At 35.3% G+C, this 17,434-nt stretch overlaps 1 protein-coding gene across 1 annotated transcript in view; it reads left to right on the forward strand.

The window, feature by feature from the left end:
- Positions 1 to 17,434, forward strand: part of LOC101739184 (teneurin-2) — a 64,140-nt gene that overhangs the window by 38,093 nt on the left and 8,613 nt on the right. The window contains exons 5-8 of the mRNA XM_038021826.2: positions 1,008 to 1,102; positions 1,204 to 1,279; positions 1,865 to 2,246; positions 3,937 to 4,150. Coding sequence (XP_037877754.1) covers positions 1,008 to 1,102; positions 1,204 to 1,279; positions 1,865 to 2,246; positions 3,937 to 4,145 — 762 coding nt within the window. The 3' untranslated portion in view covers positions 4,146 to 4,150. The remainder of the gene's footprint in view (positions 1 to 1,007; positions 1,103 to 1,203; positions 1,280 to 1,864; positions 2,247 to 3,936; positions 4,151 to 17,434) is intronic.

The raw sequence follows: 17,434 nt of genomic DNA on the forward strand, positions 1-17,434 counted from the left end.
GGTGTAGCTAATCCACTACGTCAGTAAATAAACGTCAGAATCTATTTTCAACACCCTTAAAAAAATCGTTAATTACCACAACTAGTTGTCTTAAATTTTTCAACAAGGAGATTAGCAAAATTCGGTGTCAACGGCACATTAACCCGTTGTTATTTTTAAAATTTAGTACGTGCCCGATAGCGCAATTCGTGACTCTTTGTATTCGTGTAATATGTATATATTTATTTTTCTCATCATTAAAAACACTAATATAATATCAGTTCATTTAAAATCGATCATTCAAAATTTCTTAATTTGAAATTCTTCTGTAACATTTTAAAATATTTTTAAATATTTAAATCGTAAACAACAAAACAATCTTCAATATTTCAATGCTTAAACTGATAGTGTGTCTCATGGATTATGTCTTCAGGTCATTATAATAAATACAAAAAGCTGATGTAGATGCTTAGTAATTCTAACCTGCTGACACTACTATGTTGATATCCCGCACTATCAGGTAGTAAGAATGAATTCTGCTCCGATTGGTCGGTAAATCTATAAATCTTTTGATAACGTCACTGATATTTTCTAAGAGTATTACACATGGCAGTCTGCTTCAGGGCCCTGAAACTGCGATACTTTAAGACAGTTATTTTTTTGTATTGAAACTAGCGACATCTTGTAGCGGATGCCCCTAAACTTATAGGTTATTAAAGTTAAGGCATTTCATTATTGTATATCTAAACTCAGAAAATAAAAATAATAAAAAAATCATACAAGCTTGTATTTGTTATAGACAAATTGAGTAAATTTTATCAATTTGTGGTTTTTGAAAATTAAAAAAAACTTTCATTAAAAATAAAATATAGGATAGGTAATATGTTACTGCCATCTATATATATGAGTAATGAGAAACTAATTGAAGCGCTATAACTAATTGTATAAGAACAGAGAAGTGTCATTATTTTAGAAGCGTAAAAATAAATGAAGATCCTTATTTTGAAACATGTTTTCTTTTCAAACAGCCTGTTGTACCTACAATTGTTGAGAAGAAATCACCGAAATGTGAATATCACGGCCATTGGCTGTCAAGCGGAATTTGCGATTGCTTTAAAGGATGGTAAGTCGTATTTTTGTAAATTTTCTGGGTTTAAAATTTTCTGTCCTTGAAAAGGCCACTTCGCAAAAAATCTTCATAATAACATATCGTATCGTCGACAGGACGGGAAAGAACTGCAACGTACTGAACTGCGGACGCAGACGTGGAGATATCGGCTGCAGTCGAACCAGTGAACTTGTGAGTTACATTCTTATCCTATTATTTGATTACCTTAAATGTTCAGACGAGATTAACATTCCACGAGGTGATCCTATGACTTGAATTTTAATTCTCTGTAGCGTTCACAGAAGTACCGATGGTTAGAGATGTAACGGGTAATAAATGAAGGAATGAATGATTGAATGAATGAATGAATGAATGATTTATTTTATTTTAGACATCAACAACAAGTCCATATGTGTACATAGTATCACAACATACTTAAACTTACCAAAACAAATCAAATAAAAAGATACATGTATTAAAAATAATTATCAGTTGAATACATTGAAAATATTCCATTTAACTGATACTTCGAACCAACCATTGTAACTATTATTATTTAGTCCGCAATATAAACGTTCCTTAATTTAAAAGTGCCATTGCCTCATAAAATATGATAGTTGCTTATACACACAACTCATCTTTTAAAATTAATTCTGTTCCATAATCGATATGTTAAAGTCTAGTCGGCAAAAAAAACCTCGCTCCCTTTCTTCTTGTGGGTGTCGTAACCAAAACTGGACAGTTACACAAAAAGTACTAAAGCTTATATTCTATTAGGGGGAATGCTCAGGGAACGGTGAGTGCGACGCTTGCGGCGACGCCTGCGTCTGCAAAACCGACATCGAAGGGGCCCAGTACTTAGAAGCGGACAACAACTGCGTGGACCTGTGCATGACTGTTGAACAGTGCAAGGATTGTTTATCTAGCAACGGGCCGATGCAGTGTTCGAACTGCAACATTGTGAAGGACGCGTACAACCGTACCGTCTCGGAAGAGCTAGACTATTTAAACAGGAGAGTGTGGATGCATTGCAGCTACATCAACGTCACGACTGAGTGCAAAGTCTTGTATTTGGCGATGAGAGAAAACGAAGTTGTGCATATAATGATTGAGGACTATTGCGAGGTGTCAACGCCGGCCGGTCTGTTCGCGTCGCCGGGTGAGTTTCGGTTTTTGTTTTTTTTATTGCTTAGATGGGTGGACGAGCTCACAGCCCACCTGGTGTTAAGTGGTTACTGGAACCCATAGACATATCGTAGATCTCAATGACGTAAGAGAACAAAATAAACAATCACATAAACCAAATGTTGAAAAGTACAATATTATGTATTATTGTACGTTCCTTTTTTTTAAATAAAAAACGTATTAATTTTAAAAACTCATACGCCACATTTGACTTGTATAGAAAACTTTCTACAAATTAAATGGACATACCTACGACCAATAATTTTTATTAATTTTTTTTTGGAAGATAATCTACAAAATCTGGCAAAATTATTACCACAAACGCTCAATACTCCTCAGATGTAGTCAACGATTTTCAAATTAATGTTATGTTTGGTATGAGCGAGTATAAAACTCATTTGAAATAGTGATTAGACAATGTCCTAATTACTACCTAAATAATTACTATATTCTTGGAACATAATCATAAAATGTTTAAGTTCAAAACCTTTTTTCAACGACACGTTTGGCCCGACCAAAACAGTTGTTCATTTTGAATGTTTAAATTTTAAAGGCTGTTCAAATATGCGGTCGCCAGCTGTTCTCATATGCTTCTTGTGACTGTCTCGCCTATGCAAATATGTTTATTACATTCACGTAAAAAAACGAGTTTAAAAAAATATTTTTCCTTCATCGAAATTCCGTTTTTAAAGTCGTATCTTTCTTTTTTTCTTAACTGTTTAAAAAAACCATAGAAAGTAGGTCAGTTGTTAATTCGATCACGGTCAACAATCTACAATCATCGCGTTCCAATAGCTGATGGAGTGATCAATAATTAAAAAATTAAATAGCTATTCTGCCTACTGATAAACTAATTACAAAATAATTAATGTTTGACACATTATTTAGTTTGTTCCACGAACAAACATTCAACCAGAAAACAAATTGTTCGACGTTCAACTGTATATTCATTTACATCGGCTTAATTAATTAGTCTTAGGTACATTGCCCTTGTTCCTTATTGCTTACAGATTACAATTATAAAGCAACATGTAAATATTGGAAAAAGATAACAATGCTAAACATTCAGTTTGATAATCCACTTCTGTAAAACGAATACAGCAAAAATAAAAAGTATTAATAAGCACATATGTTTACAGTAAATTGAATAACAGCTACCCTTTGCCGAATTTTATGTGTTCGCCGCCATATTGTCAATGCCGCTGACGCACGCCGCGCCGCTTGTCGACAAATAGGAAACGTAAATTTATGAATAAAAATAATACGTAATTTGTACATAACCTGCATTTTCCTGTTGTACTATTGATTTTACAGCATGAAAATAAATCCGATGAATTATGTTATTGTTATACAATAAATACGTTTGCATATTTAAATCATAGACAATCAAATGTTGATGTCTCTTATCTTTATATTAATGTGAGCGGCACAGGGTTTTTTTTAACATTTCACGAAAATTAAGCCTGATTCTTCTTATATTAACATAACAAAAGCTTACTAACCAAAAATATATTTCCTTAGCTTACTAAATGTTTGTAACAAATAAAATGTCCATTGCTGTGAGTGGAGGCATTCCCTTTTGAAGTTTACGGTATATACGTTATGTCCATGGGCTCCAGTAATGAATAAACACCAGTTTGTGAACCCGTTTCTTATCTTTCCAGTGACGTCGGTACTATTTGGACTACTAGCCGTGATATGCGCGGCGTCGCTAGTCGCTGTGGCCGTGTGGAAGTACTTCAATCGCATCCCAGCACAGGACTTGATAAAGCCAGGCTACATGAGCGTGGAGGCGGCCACAAGCACCGTACAGAACCCGGCCTACGTGACGCCGATCTCTTCGTTCATCAACCCTACGTACCAAAAATGCTGATCTCGGTAAGTTATAAATAAATTCTTCTTCTTCTTCTACTTATCCTTATGCCGCATTATGTAGGATCGTCATAACATATTCTCTGATCATGCTGCATAAAGATTTAGCATACAACCAGTTTAGCAGACGACCTGACGTCAACCCTCCTTGGGATTATATCTCCAAATTTTAATGTCCAGTGTAATATAGCACACGGAGGGACTTTTATGTCTCTATGTATAGAGATGATATTAATCTTTATCCAAATAAATACGTTATTCATTACATATCATTATGTTCTTATGTTATTAGTTGTTTTTCACGAAGCTGCGCAAGCATTTCTGTTAGAGACTCTACTTTCTTTTTTAAACGGATTAATTTGGACATAAAGAGCAGTACAGCGTAGTCGTCGTCGTTTTGCGATTTTTTGTAAATTGATAATTTGACGTTTTAGTTTACGCTTACGTGGAGTATCATCTGTAGATGGCACCACTATATTTTTATCCGTTACTGGCATTACCAAAGTTTCAGTAGTAGGTACTTGTCGGCGTTACGCCAGGGTTTTCACACATAAGTTCTTTTACAATGAAAATACAATACAATTCTATAAAACTTTAACATTACTTGTTTACAACAAAAAGCCACGCCTTAGTTATTCAGTGGTTCTTACACAATTAGCCATTTTATGTTGGTTATAGCAACTACAACTTCTTTTATACAAACAAATGTAATTGCTGCGAAACAATTCACAAAATATGTATAGCTTAATATTCACAATACATATTTTAGTGATTTTTACATGACTGACATTTAATTTACTTTACATGAATTACTTTTAAATAACATTGTTATTATCCAGCCTAATCATAGATGGCGCCAACAACATCATTGCATAACAATTACAATACTTAATTAAATTATTAGTACTGTTAATTATAATATAAATTATTATTAATATTTGTGCTTTTAAACAATAATACAAACATTAAACATATTCTGAACATTTTCACATCAAAACAGTGTCTGCTAATTATTAAATATGGTAGAATAACAATTTTGTTGTTAATAATAAATAAATATTAATATAGAATAAACTAAACTATATATTATTATGTTAATTATTGCCAATGGTGGCGTTTGCGCCCATATACTCATAGAAGGCACAACAATATCATGCGTAGATGGACTCGACAACGGTTCACTTATTGATTGCTCCACAATTTTTTCTCTTCTAATTGATACCGCGAGATTATTTTTTGTTTCATCCTAAAAAAAAGTAATATTTAGTTAGATTAAGTTTTAAATAAAGACAAATGGCATTAAAAAACTGCAAGTATAGTAAGCGAAGCATAGAAAAGAATAGAAGATTTTACATTAGGCTTATGCCGAATGGTCGATGAAGAAGAAATAAGAAAGTAATTAACACAAATGTTATTTTTCTACAAAAAATGATGAAACTTTAGTTTTAAGAAATGTTAATATAATATGAAGGATTATATTCATATTATGTTATAAAGACCATTGTAATTGAATATGCAATTTGGAAAAGGGTCCATGTCGCATATTTTGTCAAATACGTTTTTTCATATACATGTAGTAGTTTTGAGGCTTACCTACACCCATTTTATAATAATTCCAGTAATGCTCAATTGCTAATTAACACTAAAATATATATCAAAAGTTAATATTTTAAATTTTACACTGCTTTAGAAAATAATCAGTTTTTTTCATTTCCTGAACATTTTACATTTTCAGAGATGTGCCTTTTTCGAAATTGCATATTCAATTACACTTTGAGAAAATCGCGAACATGTAATTATTTGACTATACTATGTATAATTAACGACCGAAAACACAAAATACTTGTTTAATCCCTTGAAAATCAGTATAATCTTACTTCAAGTTTTACCTCTGGTATTGCACCTTCAACCAGCTTGCGTAGTCTACTTTTCGTTTCATAAAAGGATGAAGCATTTAAATGCATGGAGCAGATAAAATTCCAGATATTGGGCTCCCAGTTCGGTCTTTTTACTGCTGTCACCCATTTATTTGCCAACAAGAAATAAAAAAGCCATGTTATTACATAATATTCGAGTATAACGTGGTACAGCACTAGCTCCAATGCGGAGAAGGTCGGAAGTGGGGGGTGCGGGAACGCATGCTGCGTGAACCCACCCGCGCGCCTCCCGCAACACCCTTTTTCGCCCTTCTTAAAATCTGTTTTCCTATCAAAACACTACTTACCGATGAAAAGAAATATCATTGTTCTTTTTAGTTTGCTTCCGTGAACCATTCTTACAATTTATATAATTATTTTTATATAATTTATATAATTTATAATATAAATATTTATATAATTTATAGTGAGTCAACCTTAACATATAGACATGCGCGGACTTTTTTTTAGATCTTTTAAAGGGGAACAATTCTGTCATACATTATTTTAGCGAAACTTTAACCGTTTTTGCAGCGCACGCAGCGGAAGCTCTCAAAAGGGAAAAAAAAAAACGATTTTGAAACATTCCTTATTGGTACTCCGCTTATATTGGTCTTAGCGTGACGTTATATAGCCTATAACCTTCCTCAATTAATGGACTATCTAACACTGAAAGAATTTTTCAAATGGAACCAGTAGTTCCTGAGATTAGCACGTTCAAACAAACAAACTCTTCAGCTTTATAATATTAGTATAGATGAATATAGCCGTTTTAAATAGAGTCAAGTGTGTTGGGTTGACAAATTAAATATCTGTCGTGAGTTGTGTAGTTAAAAAATATGCAGTATTTAAAACCAGGACGTGTTTCTTTCATTCTTAATTTAATATCCTACTTTGAGCTCAGTTTTTCAAATCTTTCCACTTGCTACTATGGCGTCAGCTTAATTGGCCTCTTTCAGCGAGCAAGCACTTTTTAATGCACTGAGACGGTTCTCCTTACTTCTACGCACCACAGCTCCAAACGGAAGAATATAGTGATATCTAGAATACAGTCTATATTGCGGTAGGCAGCGGCTTGGCTCTGCCCCTGGCATTGCTGAAGTCCATGGGCGACGGTAACCGCTCACCATCAGGTGGACCGTATACTCGACTGCCTACAAGGACAATAAAAAAAAAAGTGATCAGTAAAAAATATAATAAAGCCTTTACGAATCGAAAGAAATCAACAACGGGTAGTCAATTAGTTTTGCCGTACAACCTTGAACCGGCGTGGAAGTGGCCTGCAATAACACGAAGCCTCTCACTAGTTACACCATATCATAAACAGATTGTAACTAAAACGTATTTTATGTGTATCCAAGTAGAGTACAAGGTTTGTTTTCGTTGATAGGCGAACGGATTGATAATTCACTTGAGATATGAGTTGGAAGTTTCAATAGTATAGAACAACCTTACCCAAAGTGGGCGAGAAGGCCCACTTGTGGGCGCTGCAGGCCTAAAGGGGGGCGGTAAGAGATCCAGAAAAAAAAGGGGCGTTGTGTAGGGGCTTGGAAGGCGATTTGTAATTTCGTCTAGGAGGACTCTTAGACACCGATTGAGCTCTCGCTATAGTGGTTTCTAAGTAGGTTAAAAAAGGGGGACGCTAAAAAATAATTTATTCTTAAAGTGGGTAGTAGACAAATTAAGTTTGGTGGGAACCCCTGGTATAGAATAACGTCTGTTTCGTGAGTGGTAAAGTTACGTCGAAACAAGTATTGAATATAATATTAGCTACAGAATTCAGCGTACATCAATGTAATTGACTTAAACTTAAGCTTGTCGGATGTGGGAATCGAACCCGCGACCCTCGGCGCCATAGTCAGAGGTGCTAATAACTGTACCACCGAGTCAGGCGAAATGAAACTAATATCGAATAATCGAGTTCTCAAACCAGAAATTCAAGTTGTGACAAGTATGCATAAAAAATTGACAGTCTAGTTATAGACACATAATATTATTTATTACATTTTTATTGTCATTTGATCTTGTAAGTAGCGGTCACTGCACTACTAAGTATCTTAATACCAAATTAATCAACTTAGCTTGGTATAGCATTACTAATTTATTTATGTCGTAAAGCAGTACTGTTTTCTTATACGAAGGGTGAGACTAACAACACAAGCGATTTTTCGACCCTTACATCTCAAGATGGGAGCATTCATGTTAAAATGTCTATGAGCATCGGTGATCACTTAAAACTAAGTCGAAATACTTAGTACTGAGCTGATTCACCTATAGGTAATAAATTGTTTACCTAATTTGGGGCTCATACAACACTCGCAACGAACACAAACAAACATCCCGACGACGTACTCACACAATTAATATCAGCTCGACCAATACTTCTACAGTCCGATAAAGCGTCGTCGTTGCGATAATTTATACCGCAGTATAAATCAATAAGCACTGCCACCAGCCACTGAATGTAGATAAGGAATTAATGTCACTTGCTTTAACTTAACGCTTTATTTATACAAACACTATATTCGTTTGAATAAGGCAAGCGTGTAATTGGTTTGGTTATAAAAGCCGATTTTATCTTAGGGAATTTTATCTTAGATTCATTATAAGTTGCGGATTGAACTAGAAAAACTACTGTTGACGAAGATAATCGGAAATCTATATATTAATACGTGAAGCAAAAACTTTGTATCCCTTTTTCCGAAAACGGTCGGAGGAGTATGAAATTTCCCACACTTATAGAGAATATAGAGAAGAAGTGCACAATACTAATATTTTTTTTAAATGATGCATAAAAGATACATTAAATCAATAAAGAAAACATTACCCATGCTAATATGTATTGGACACACACACGCATGCATACTATTTATTTGTTGTCAAACTTTTATTCTTGACGTCTGTGGTCAAATTGAGAATAGATTAAATATTGTTTGTCTTTATTAATATTTTTTTATAGTGTAGTCTTGGCGAAATTTGTGATTATAGAAGTATAGTAGTGTACAAACTTATAATTTCAATAAATTAGTCGAATTTCGACTACTACGGGACCACTAGTACTATAAATTGTATGAAGTCCTTAGTACAATAAACCTTAATCTACTCTACTCTACTCTAGGTGTAGGTTCCTTTTTTTATTAAAAATTTTATTCCATAAAAGCAGCTTCGAAATTTAAAAACAAATATGACGTAACAATTCAAAATTTAAATAAAGAACAGTGAGCACAGAGGTGCATAGTAGGAAAATTTCTCTACCACGTACATTACTGGCTGTGACGTAATCTTATACAGAAATTGTTTTATTGTCATTCGTAAAAAACCCTCTCTATCCCACATCTGAAACTTCAAGTTACAATTCTTCTGAATTACACATTTTTGTATTGAATTTCCTTTAACATAATTAGATGTATGGTGAATTTAATATATTTAGTCAACGTTCTGAATCCTTCTATAAAATGTAATTTCTAAGGATTTTGTAATTAATGAATTAACACTAATTAACATCGCTATCAAGCCTGAAACGGTTGCGAAGGGTCTTGCGAGCCCGATCGAGTATGTACCCCATTCTGTCTATTTCTGCCACGAAGCAGTCATTAGTTCTAGTTTTATGAACGTTATATTAATTGTACAACACATTTATGAATTTGACGCCATATTTCACGGTGAGCAAACGATGCCTACGTTGTTATGTTTTCGGGCACCGGTATCCGCTATTGTCATCTCCTAAAGAATCCGTAAGAGTCATATTACAACAACAACAACAAAAAAAACACCGAATTCCTCAAAACCTCTTTAACACACATCAACGTGAAAGGTATACAAGAGCTTTTTAAATATATTTTTTGTGACCTCACTTAGAGAGTTCAGTGAACGTGGACGGTTTAAAACTTGACCTCTCACACACGTAGCGCCGAGTGTCGGGAACACGGTTCAAATGCGAGTAACCGATCTACAATTTGCTAAATATTCGCACCGAGAATTCATTTGATTCAATTGACGTCATCTATTTGTCTGAGAAGTACAACACAGATCTATTTGCGGAGCGACAATTCATAATAATATGCCGTTATATGGTATAATATTATTCAGAATATAAATCGAATAATCTAATATAAATATATAGATTTTTTTAATTGCTTAGATGGGTGGACGAGCTCACGCCCCACCTGATGTTAAGTGGTTACTGGAGCCCATAGATATCTACAACGTAAATACCACCACCCACCTTGAGACATGAGTTATAAGGTCTCACTTTTAACTACGGCTCCCCCGCCCTTCAAACCTAAAAGCATTAATGCTTCACAGCAGAAATAGGTACGTACGGTGGTGGTAGCTACACGTGGAGGCTCACAATTACCACCAGTAATTATGCATTTTTTTTGGGGTTTCATTTTTATTTACTGTTTATTCCTTCAATGTGGAATCAATTCGTAAACATTTCTAAGAAAAATTGGTAACTTTGATTTTTACCGATTTCCAAATGTAGAATTAAATTCAAATTTAACGATTTCATTATTTTTACGATTAACACTAATTATTTTAATTTTAATTATTGTTTTATGCATTATCCTTAATAACGAGCCGTTTTTTCGCTACTTTAGATATATAATAATAATAATAATAATAATAAGCCCATTTTATTTCCAAAACACAAATAGAAAAAAAGAAAAAAAAAGAAAAAACACCTTATCAAATAAAAATTACAAAATTAAATATAAATTTGTGCTTGAAACCCCATTCGGGTATAGGCCTCCTCCAGCTTGCTCCACTCTTCCCTATCCTTGGCTTTGTTTCTCCATTCTTTTCCAGTTGCTGCTGTTATTTCGTCGATCCATCTGCTTCTTGGTCGTCCTCTTCTTCTTTTGCCCGCTGGTCCTTCCCATGTTGTAATTTCTAATGTCCATCTTTTATCCGTATATCTCGCAAGATGTCCTGCCCAGCGCCACTTTTGTGTCAGAGCGTACCTGAGAGCATCTATCAGCTTTGTTTTTTCTCTAATGTATTCGCTTCTTATCCTTTGTATTTTTCTTATATTCAATATACTTCTTTCCATCGCTTTCTGACAGGTCGCTAATTTTGTTTTTATTTTTGTGTTGTAAGTCCATGTTTGGCACCCATATAAGAGAGTCGGAAGAATACAGGTATCCATCACAGTCTTTTTCAGATGAAGAGGGAAGGACCCTTTTAGAATTTCCTTTAAGCTCCAGAATTTTCTCCAAGTTATATTGATTCGGCGTTCGACTTCTTCTTCATCGTTGTTGTCTTTAAATGAAATTAATTTTCCGAGATATATATAGCTGTTTACGTACTCTAACGGTTTGCCATACAAGCTGATTTTATCAGTACTACTGTTTGTCATTACTTTGGTTTTGTCTTGGTTCATTTTGAGACCGACTTTTTCGCTTTCCTCGCTTAAAATATTTATCATTTTTTCGAGTTTTTCGTTTGTTTCAGCGAAGAGAACGATATCATCAGCAAATCTCAAATGTGTAAGTCGCTTCCCATTTACTTTGATTCCGTTCGATGGCCAGTGTACATTTTCAAAGATAAGCTGCAGTACTGCTATAAACAGCTTAGGCGACAAAGGATCACCCTGTCTTACTCCTCGGCAGATTTTTATGTCTTCTCCCCGTTTTTCCAGTTTGACTCTGCTGATACTTCCATCATAGATGTTTTTTAATATTTTTATGTATTTATCATGAACGTGACATTTATCTAGGGCTTTCCATATGAAATTATGTACGATTGTATCGAAGGCTTTAGCATAGTCGATGAAAGCTATGTACAGTGGTCTATTGAACTCTTTATATTTCTCTATAACTTGTTGTATAACATGTATATGATCTATTGTGGAAAAACCCGAACGGAAACCTGCTTGTTCGATCGGCTGGTGTTCATCAATTTTTGGAGTCATTCTGCTTTGTAAAATTGATGTGAATAGCTTGTACATACTCGAAAGGAGGCTAATAGGCCTGTAGTTGCCTATGTCATTTGGATCTCCCTTTTTGAGCAGTAAGATTATATCGGATCTTTTCCACTGTTCTGGCACTTCCCCAGTATCGAGTACTTTGTTAAACAAGTAAGTAAGAGGGTGAACTAACAAAGTAGAACCAGTCTTTATAGCCTCATTTTGTAAACCATCGGGTCCTGGGCTTTTGTCTTGCTTCATCTTTTTAATGTGTTTGATAATTTCCTTACCGCTTATTGGTGCTATATCAACCTTCTCCGAAGCGATTTTACAATACTTGCAATCCTTACTAGAATAATAAGCAATTGAACTCGAAGAGATGTCAGCTTTCATGCCATATAGCACTTTAAAAAATTCTGTAGCACAATTTATTACACTGTCTCTAGTTTTGGTCTCTTTGGTGCTTGTTTTTAGGGTTTGGATCCAGTTTTTGTGTGTTGTTAGCTCTTTGTATGCTCTTTTGGAACTTCTAAATTTATGTAGGTTCTCCTCTATTATTCTATTTCTATGATTTTGGTAATCTTTTTTTATGGCCTTGCTTGTTGATTTATACAAAGTACTTAATTCCTTTTTCATTTCCTCAGTTTTTGGTTTTTTTTTGTACTAGTTCTGTTCGTTTTCTGAGCATATCCAGTGTATGTTTACTGAGAATTTTTCCAACAGTATCTACTTTTGGCTCCTTCTTTTTTGATGGCATGCTCTTATTAATAACATTTTCTAATGTATTGTAGTATGTTTGTACATCGTGTTCGTCGTTTTGTGTGTTCAATTCTTGTATGTTTTGTTTTAAGTTCTGCAAATAGCAGCTAATATCTTCTTCTGTTTTGAGGGGCTTAGGTTGTGATTTAAATGTTGTTCTGCTTTCCTTTTCTTTTTTTAGCATGTATGTAACTCTGACTAGGCGATGGTCTGATCTAAATCCTAAGGCGTTGAGAACATCTAACTTCCTTATCTTTTTTGGTTCGTTCGATAGAATAAAATCTACTTGATTTTTAGTATTTTCATCGGGAGACAGCCATGTCCATTTACGATTTTTCCTGGCTTTAAAAAATGTATTCATGATCGATAGTTTGTTTTCCAAGGCATATTGCACAAGCCTTTCCCCTCTCTCGCTTCGTTTTCCGTATCCGAATTTTCCCATGACTATACTATCGTTCGTGCTTGTCTGACCTACCTGAGCGTTAAAGTCGCCGATAAGAAGAACATGTTTGCCTGCCTGGCTTAGCGCTGTTTCTAGAGTTTCGTAGAATAGGTTGATATCCTCCTCTGGTGCTCTCTCTGTAGGGCCGTAGGCTTGTATTATTGACAGTGTCGTATTGTTACATTTAATCTGCAGCATAGCCACGCGTTCGGATAGGCCTGAGAAGCTTAGTATCTTGTTTTTATGCTCTTTCTTAACTAAGAAGCCCACACCATACAAGCCTGGCGTTTCTCCTTTGTAGCAGAAGATATAATCTTCATGTTCTTCAATATTGCATCCCATTCTCCTGACTTCTGCCAAGCCTAATACGTCTATTTTTATTTTCTGTAGCGAGTATATCAATTCTACATATCTATGTTCTGATCTTAATGATCTAACGTTGAATGTGCCAATGTTGAGAGATGTATTTTTTTCTTTTAAGTTAGCTGGAGGGTTGCAGTCTACTGCTCCCACGGTGACTGGCCGGATTGGGAGAGTCAAAGATAGAGATATACGGTGATTTTATCGAATGTTTGCTTACATGATTAGTCACACAGGTAGTCGAATTGTAGCAAATGAGGGCCACTCACGAAAATATCTGGTCGAAATGAAATTGATCAAGTAAAGCTCGACTCCTGAAGTCTGAAGACTTCATCTCTAACCCTAAGCCACCCCATTCTGAGATATTTCCATCTCCAATAGCTTCAAGCTACGCTATAAAACAGCTGCACATCTAATCGGTAAAATAACTAACATTCTGTATCTGGTTCAAGATAGCCATTCTAAAACTCGTCCAATCCATCTATACTAATCCATAACATATATGTATATCTATACTAATATTATAAAGAGGAAAGATTTGTTTCTTTGTATTTAATAGGCTCCGAAACTACTGAACTGATTAAAAAAAGTCTAACACTGTTGGAAAGCTACGCTATCCCCGGGTGGCATAGGCTATATTTATCATATTTAAAAAAAAATAGGGATCCTTACTGAAACTCCAATAATGTAACCCAATGTGTAACAAAATTCCCTAAAATTCTTTACATTACGTGCGCTACTTCCCAAGCGAAGCCGGGGCGGTCCGCTAGTATGGTATAAAAGAACAAATTAAACAAAAAACAGACACAGTCTTTTTTAGGCTTCTAGATCATTCTATCAATAATGCTTTCATAACAACCATAGCCGGCGGTGCGATGCGAAATAACCTATCGCGTTTATACATATATGCGTTTAAAGAACCTACCGCACGATCTTCCTTTTAGACGGATCGAGCTGCATTTGGATCATAACGTTTTGTGGTCACACTCTCAAATTGACTACATTTTCTTCGTAATGGTTTCGCTCCTGATAGAGCGGTCGATTGTTATTTAGCCTTGGAAGGGTGCGGATTTGATCTCTCCTTGCTCGAGGCCATTCTGCTGCACTCTTAAAATACCTCTGCTCTTAAAAAAGTACGCTTGAAAAAGACGTTGTTAAAATTTACGACTCGCACTCAACAGATTCGAATTCCATTCATGACCCTTAAAACGTTTGTCCTATTTTTTCTTGCGGTACCCAATGAACGCGGTGTCGAGGTCACAGTCATCGTGGACTCTCGTGTCGTGTACACACTAATTTACGTTCCGTATTCACACGAGCATGCGTATTAAACATTCTAAATAGGTGTTTCCCGTTATAAAATTAAAACAACAAAAAATAACTACTCAGTCGTCGTTCGATCGATGACGTCATTCAAATGAATTAATAAAAAAAGTTGTTTGCCATGCACAAACATTACTTATGAGCATTGGAAAAGGTACTAATTGTGTTTCGTCTTCACGGGCATTACAAAAAATCAGTGCTGCGCGAAATATTAATTCTGAATATCGATAACGATGATTCGCTAGTACCGTAATTTTATGAACGATACACGAGTAAAAAATGTAACTTACAAGTTCTCGTAACAAAGGAAGACGCGGCCCACACATATAATAGTGACAATATACAGTACTTACCGCGCCATGAATAAACAACGGTAAACTCAAATCGTGATATAAGATAAATTGAATACTAGTCGGATCGCTAATCATCCACGATCATGGCTACAGAAAATAGCTAGGCGAGCAGCGAACCGTTGTCAGACCAGACTTGAAAAATGTAGATTATAGCGTTTCAAATGTTAAAAATGACGGCATAAATATTGTTTGACAGCTCTCACCGCTGATGACAGTTTAGCTGTGATTAAAGCGATTATGTTATTGAAAACTGGACACTAAGAATAGGCCATTTAAAAACTGAGAATTTACTTTGTGGATTTCTATGGCCTCCGGATACCGCTTAACACTAGGTGGGCCGTCTAATTCAAAATCAAATTTAAAAGCAGAGTAAAGTTTTAAGTTGACCGAATTTTCGATTTTGGTTTTTTTTTTCTACCCAAGCTGAGAGCCTCGAGAGGCTATTTCAGCGTAACCTTAACTAGTAAGTGAGCTCACGGGGCTCAAACCTGACGAGGCTGCTAACACGAACCCTAGCAAGAGCCGTGCTTCGCAGAATCTACCACTGGATCGGAAGCGCGACCCACTGAGGAGATCCGGCGAGAAACTCAGTGGGCTGTGTCTGAGGGTTAATTACTCGTCGAGCCCTTCGTCGCAAGCGACGGGTTCGACGAGAACGATGATCGGTTTTGGTACTAATCAAGGTTAGTAGCACAATAGAACATCTCTCACCCTAATTCCACAAATTATTCGAAATGAACGTAAATTTAACAAATTTCGTAAAAACTAATCTATCGAGTGAGGTCAAATCATGTGCAACTCTGAAAATTACGATGCCTCGTATTTCCTATAATATTTTATTATTGAAGTCGATTAGCATATTCCTCGTCTATTCTTTTGATAAACGCAAGAAGATAAACGCAATAGATCGCATTAATCTTTGAAGATACTCACGTTTAAATGCTACATACATTAAAAATCAATTTCTGCCCGGTGAAAAAATTCCATTAGCGATACGAGAACTTGTTTTAAGACTTATGAAATGTTATTTATATGTCAGACATTAATCGATCTTAACAAATCGTTGTTAATTTCTTTCTCTGCATAAATCAATGTGGTGTAAATTTGTAGATATACAATAAGTAAAAATTTTTAATAAAAATATGCAAATGACTTATACAATAGGTGTAGTTATACATAATTTTATATTCGCTTCAAAACTCTAATAATAATACGACTAAAAATCGTTAAACTTTAAAATACTTTACCATGTCCGAGTCTCTGAACATAATATAAGTAAATTTTAATTCATAATTTTATTCTGCGAAAAGGATTTAATACAAACATTTCCAATCTGAGTAAATACCCAAAAATCGTTCGAAACATTAATGACTTAAATAAAGTTCAATATACTGTTTTCAATGACAAGAATCGCGGTCGGAAATCCCATTAGATTGTTTACAAACATCGCGTTTTTAACCAAAATTCATTTATCCCTTTCCCATTCGTTAAGATCCATTTTAAAAATTTACATTAATGTATAATTTAATTCGTTAGTTATGTTTAATTACTCGCTCTCCCGGTTCTGTTCGTATGGTAAGACGTAAAGGAGTCCTTTAATGAGTAGGTTCGGCAGTCCCTCCCACTCTCTCTCTCTCTCTCAGCGCGGAAAGGAGACACAGCCCCTGCACAAAAGAAACTCATTTTAAGCATAAAGAGTGCCATTTGCGATCCTACTCTCCAAACTATTCGTCCCTACATTGCGCCAGTCTAGGTCATACATTCCCAACACTTTGGATGATCCGTCCCTCCATTTCTTCAGTCTCTTCTTTTCTGTCTTATCTGGCTGATTTCTTCATATTTTTATACAGTGGATGTTAATACGTAAACGTATGCGACCATTTTCCACCTCGTGGACGGGTCATTTACTTTTGGGTCAGAGAACCTGTTTGACCACACCTTTTCATTACGACACATTAAAGATCAGCTGCTGATACTTTACATCAACTATTTCAAGAGCACAGTGTTTGACAGCTGCGTCGAAAGGGGTTTTGGGTAATTGAGTTTGTTAACCCTCGTTTTGAGGCTTCATGAATTATGAAACACGAAAACATTTAGTATTCATGCTTGACCGAAATTATGGAATCGGATTTTACGGAATTAATGAGGCTACAGTACCCAAACGTCTTCTGGAAGATCAGAGGGCCGGAGAAATAGTGGCAGGCCCAAGCTCAGATGGTTGGACGGCGT

Source organism: Bombyx mori, chromosome 4 (assembly GCF_030269925.1).
Source record: "Bombyx mori chromosome 4, ASM3026992v2".
Taxonomy (NCBI): Eukaryota; Metazoa; Arthropoda; class Insecta; order Lepidoptera; family Bombycidae; genus Bombyx; species Bombyx mori.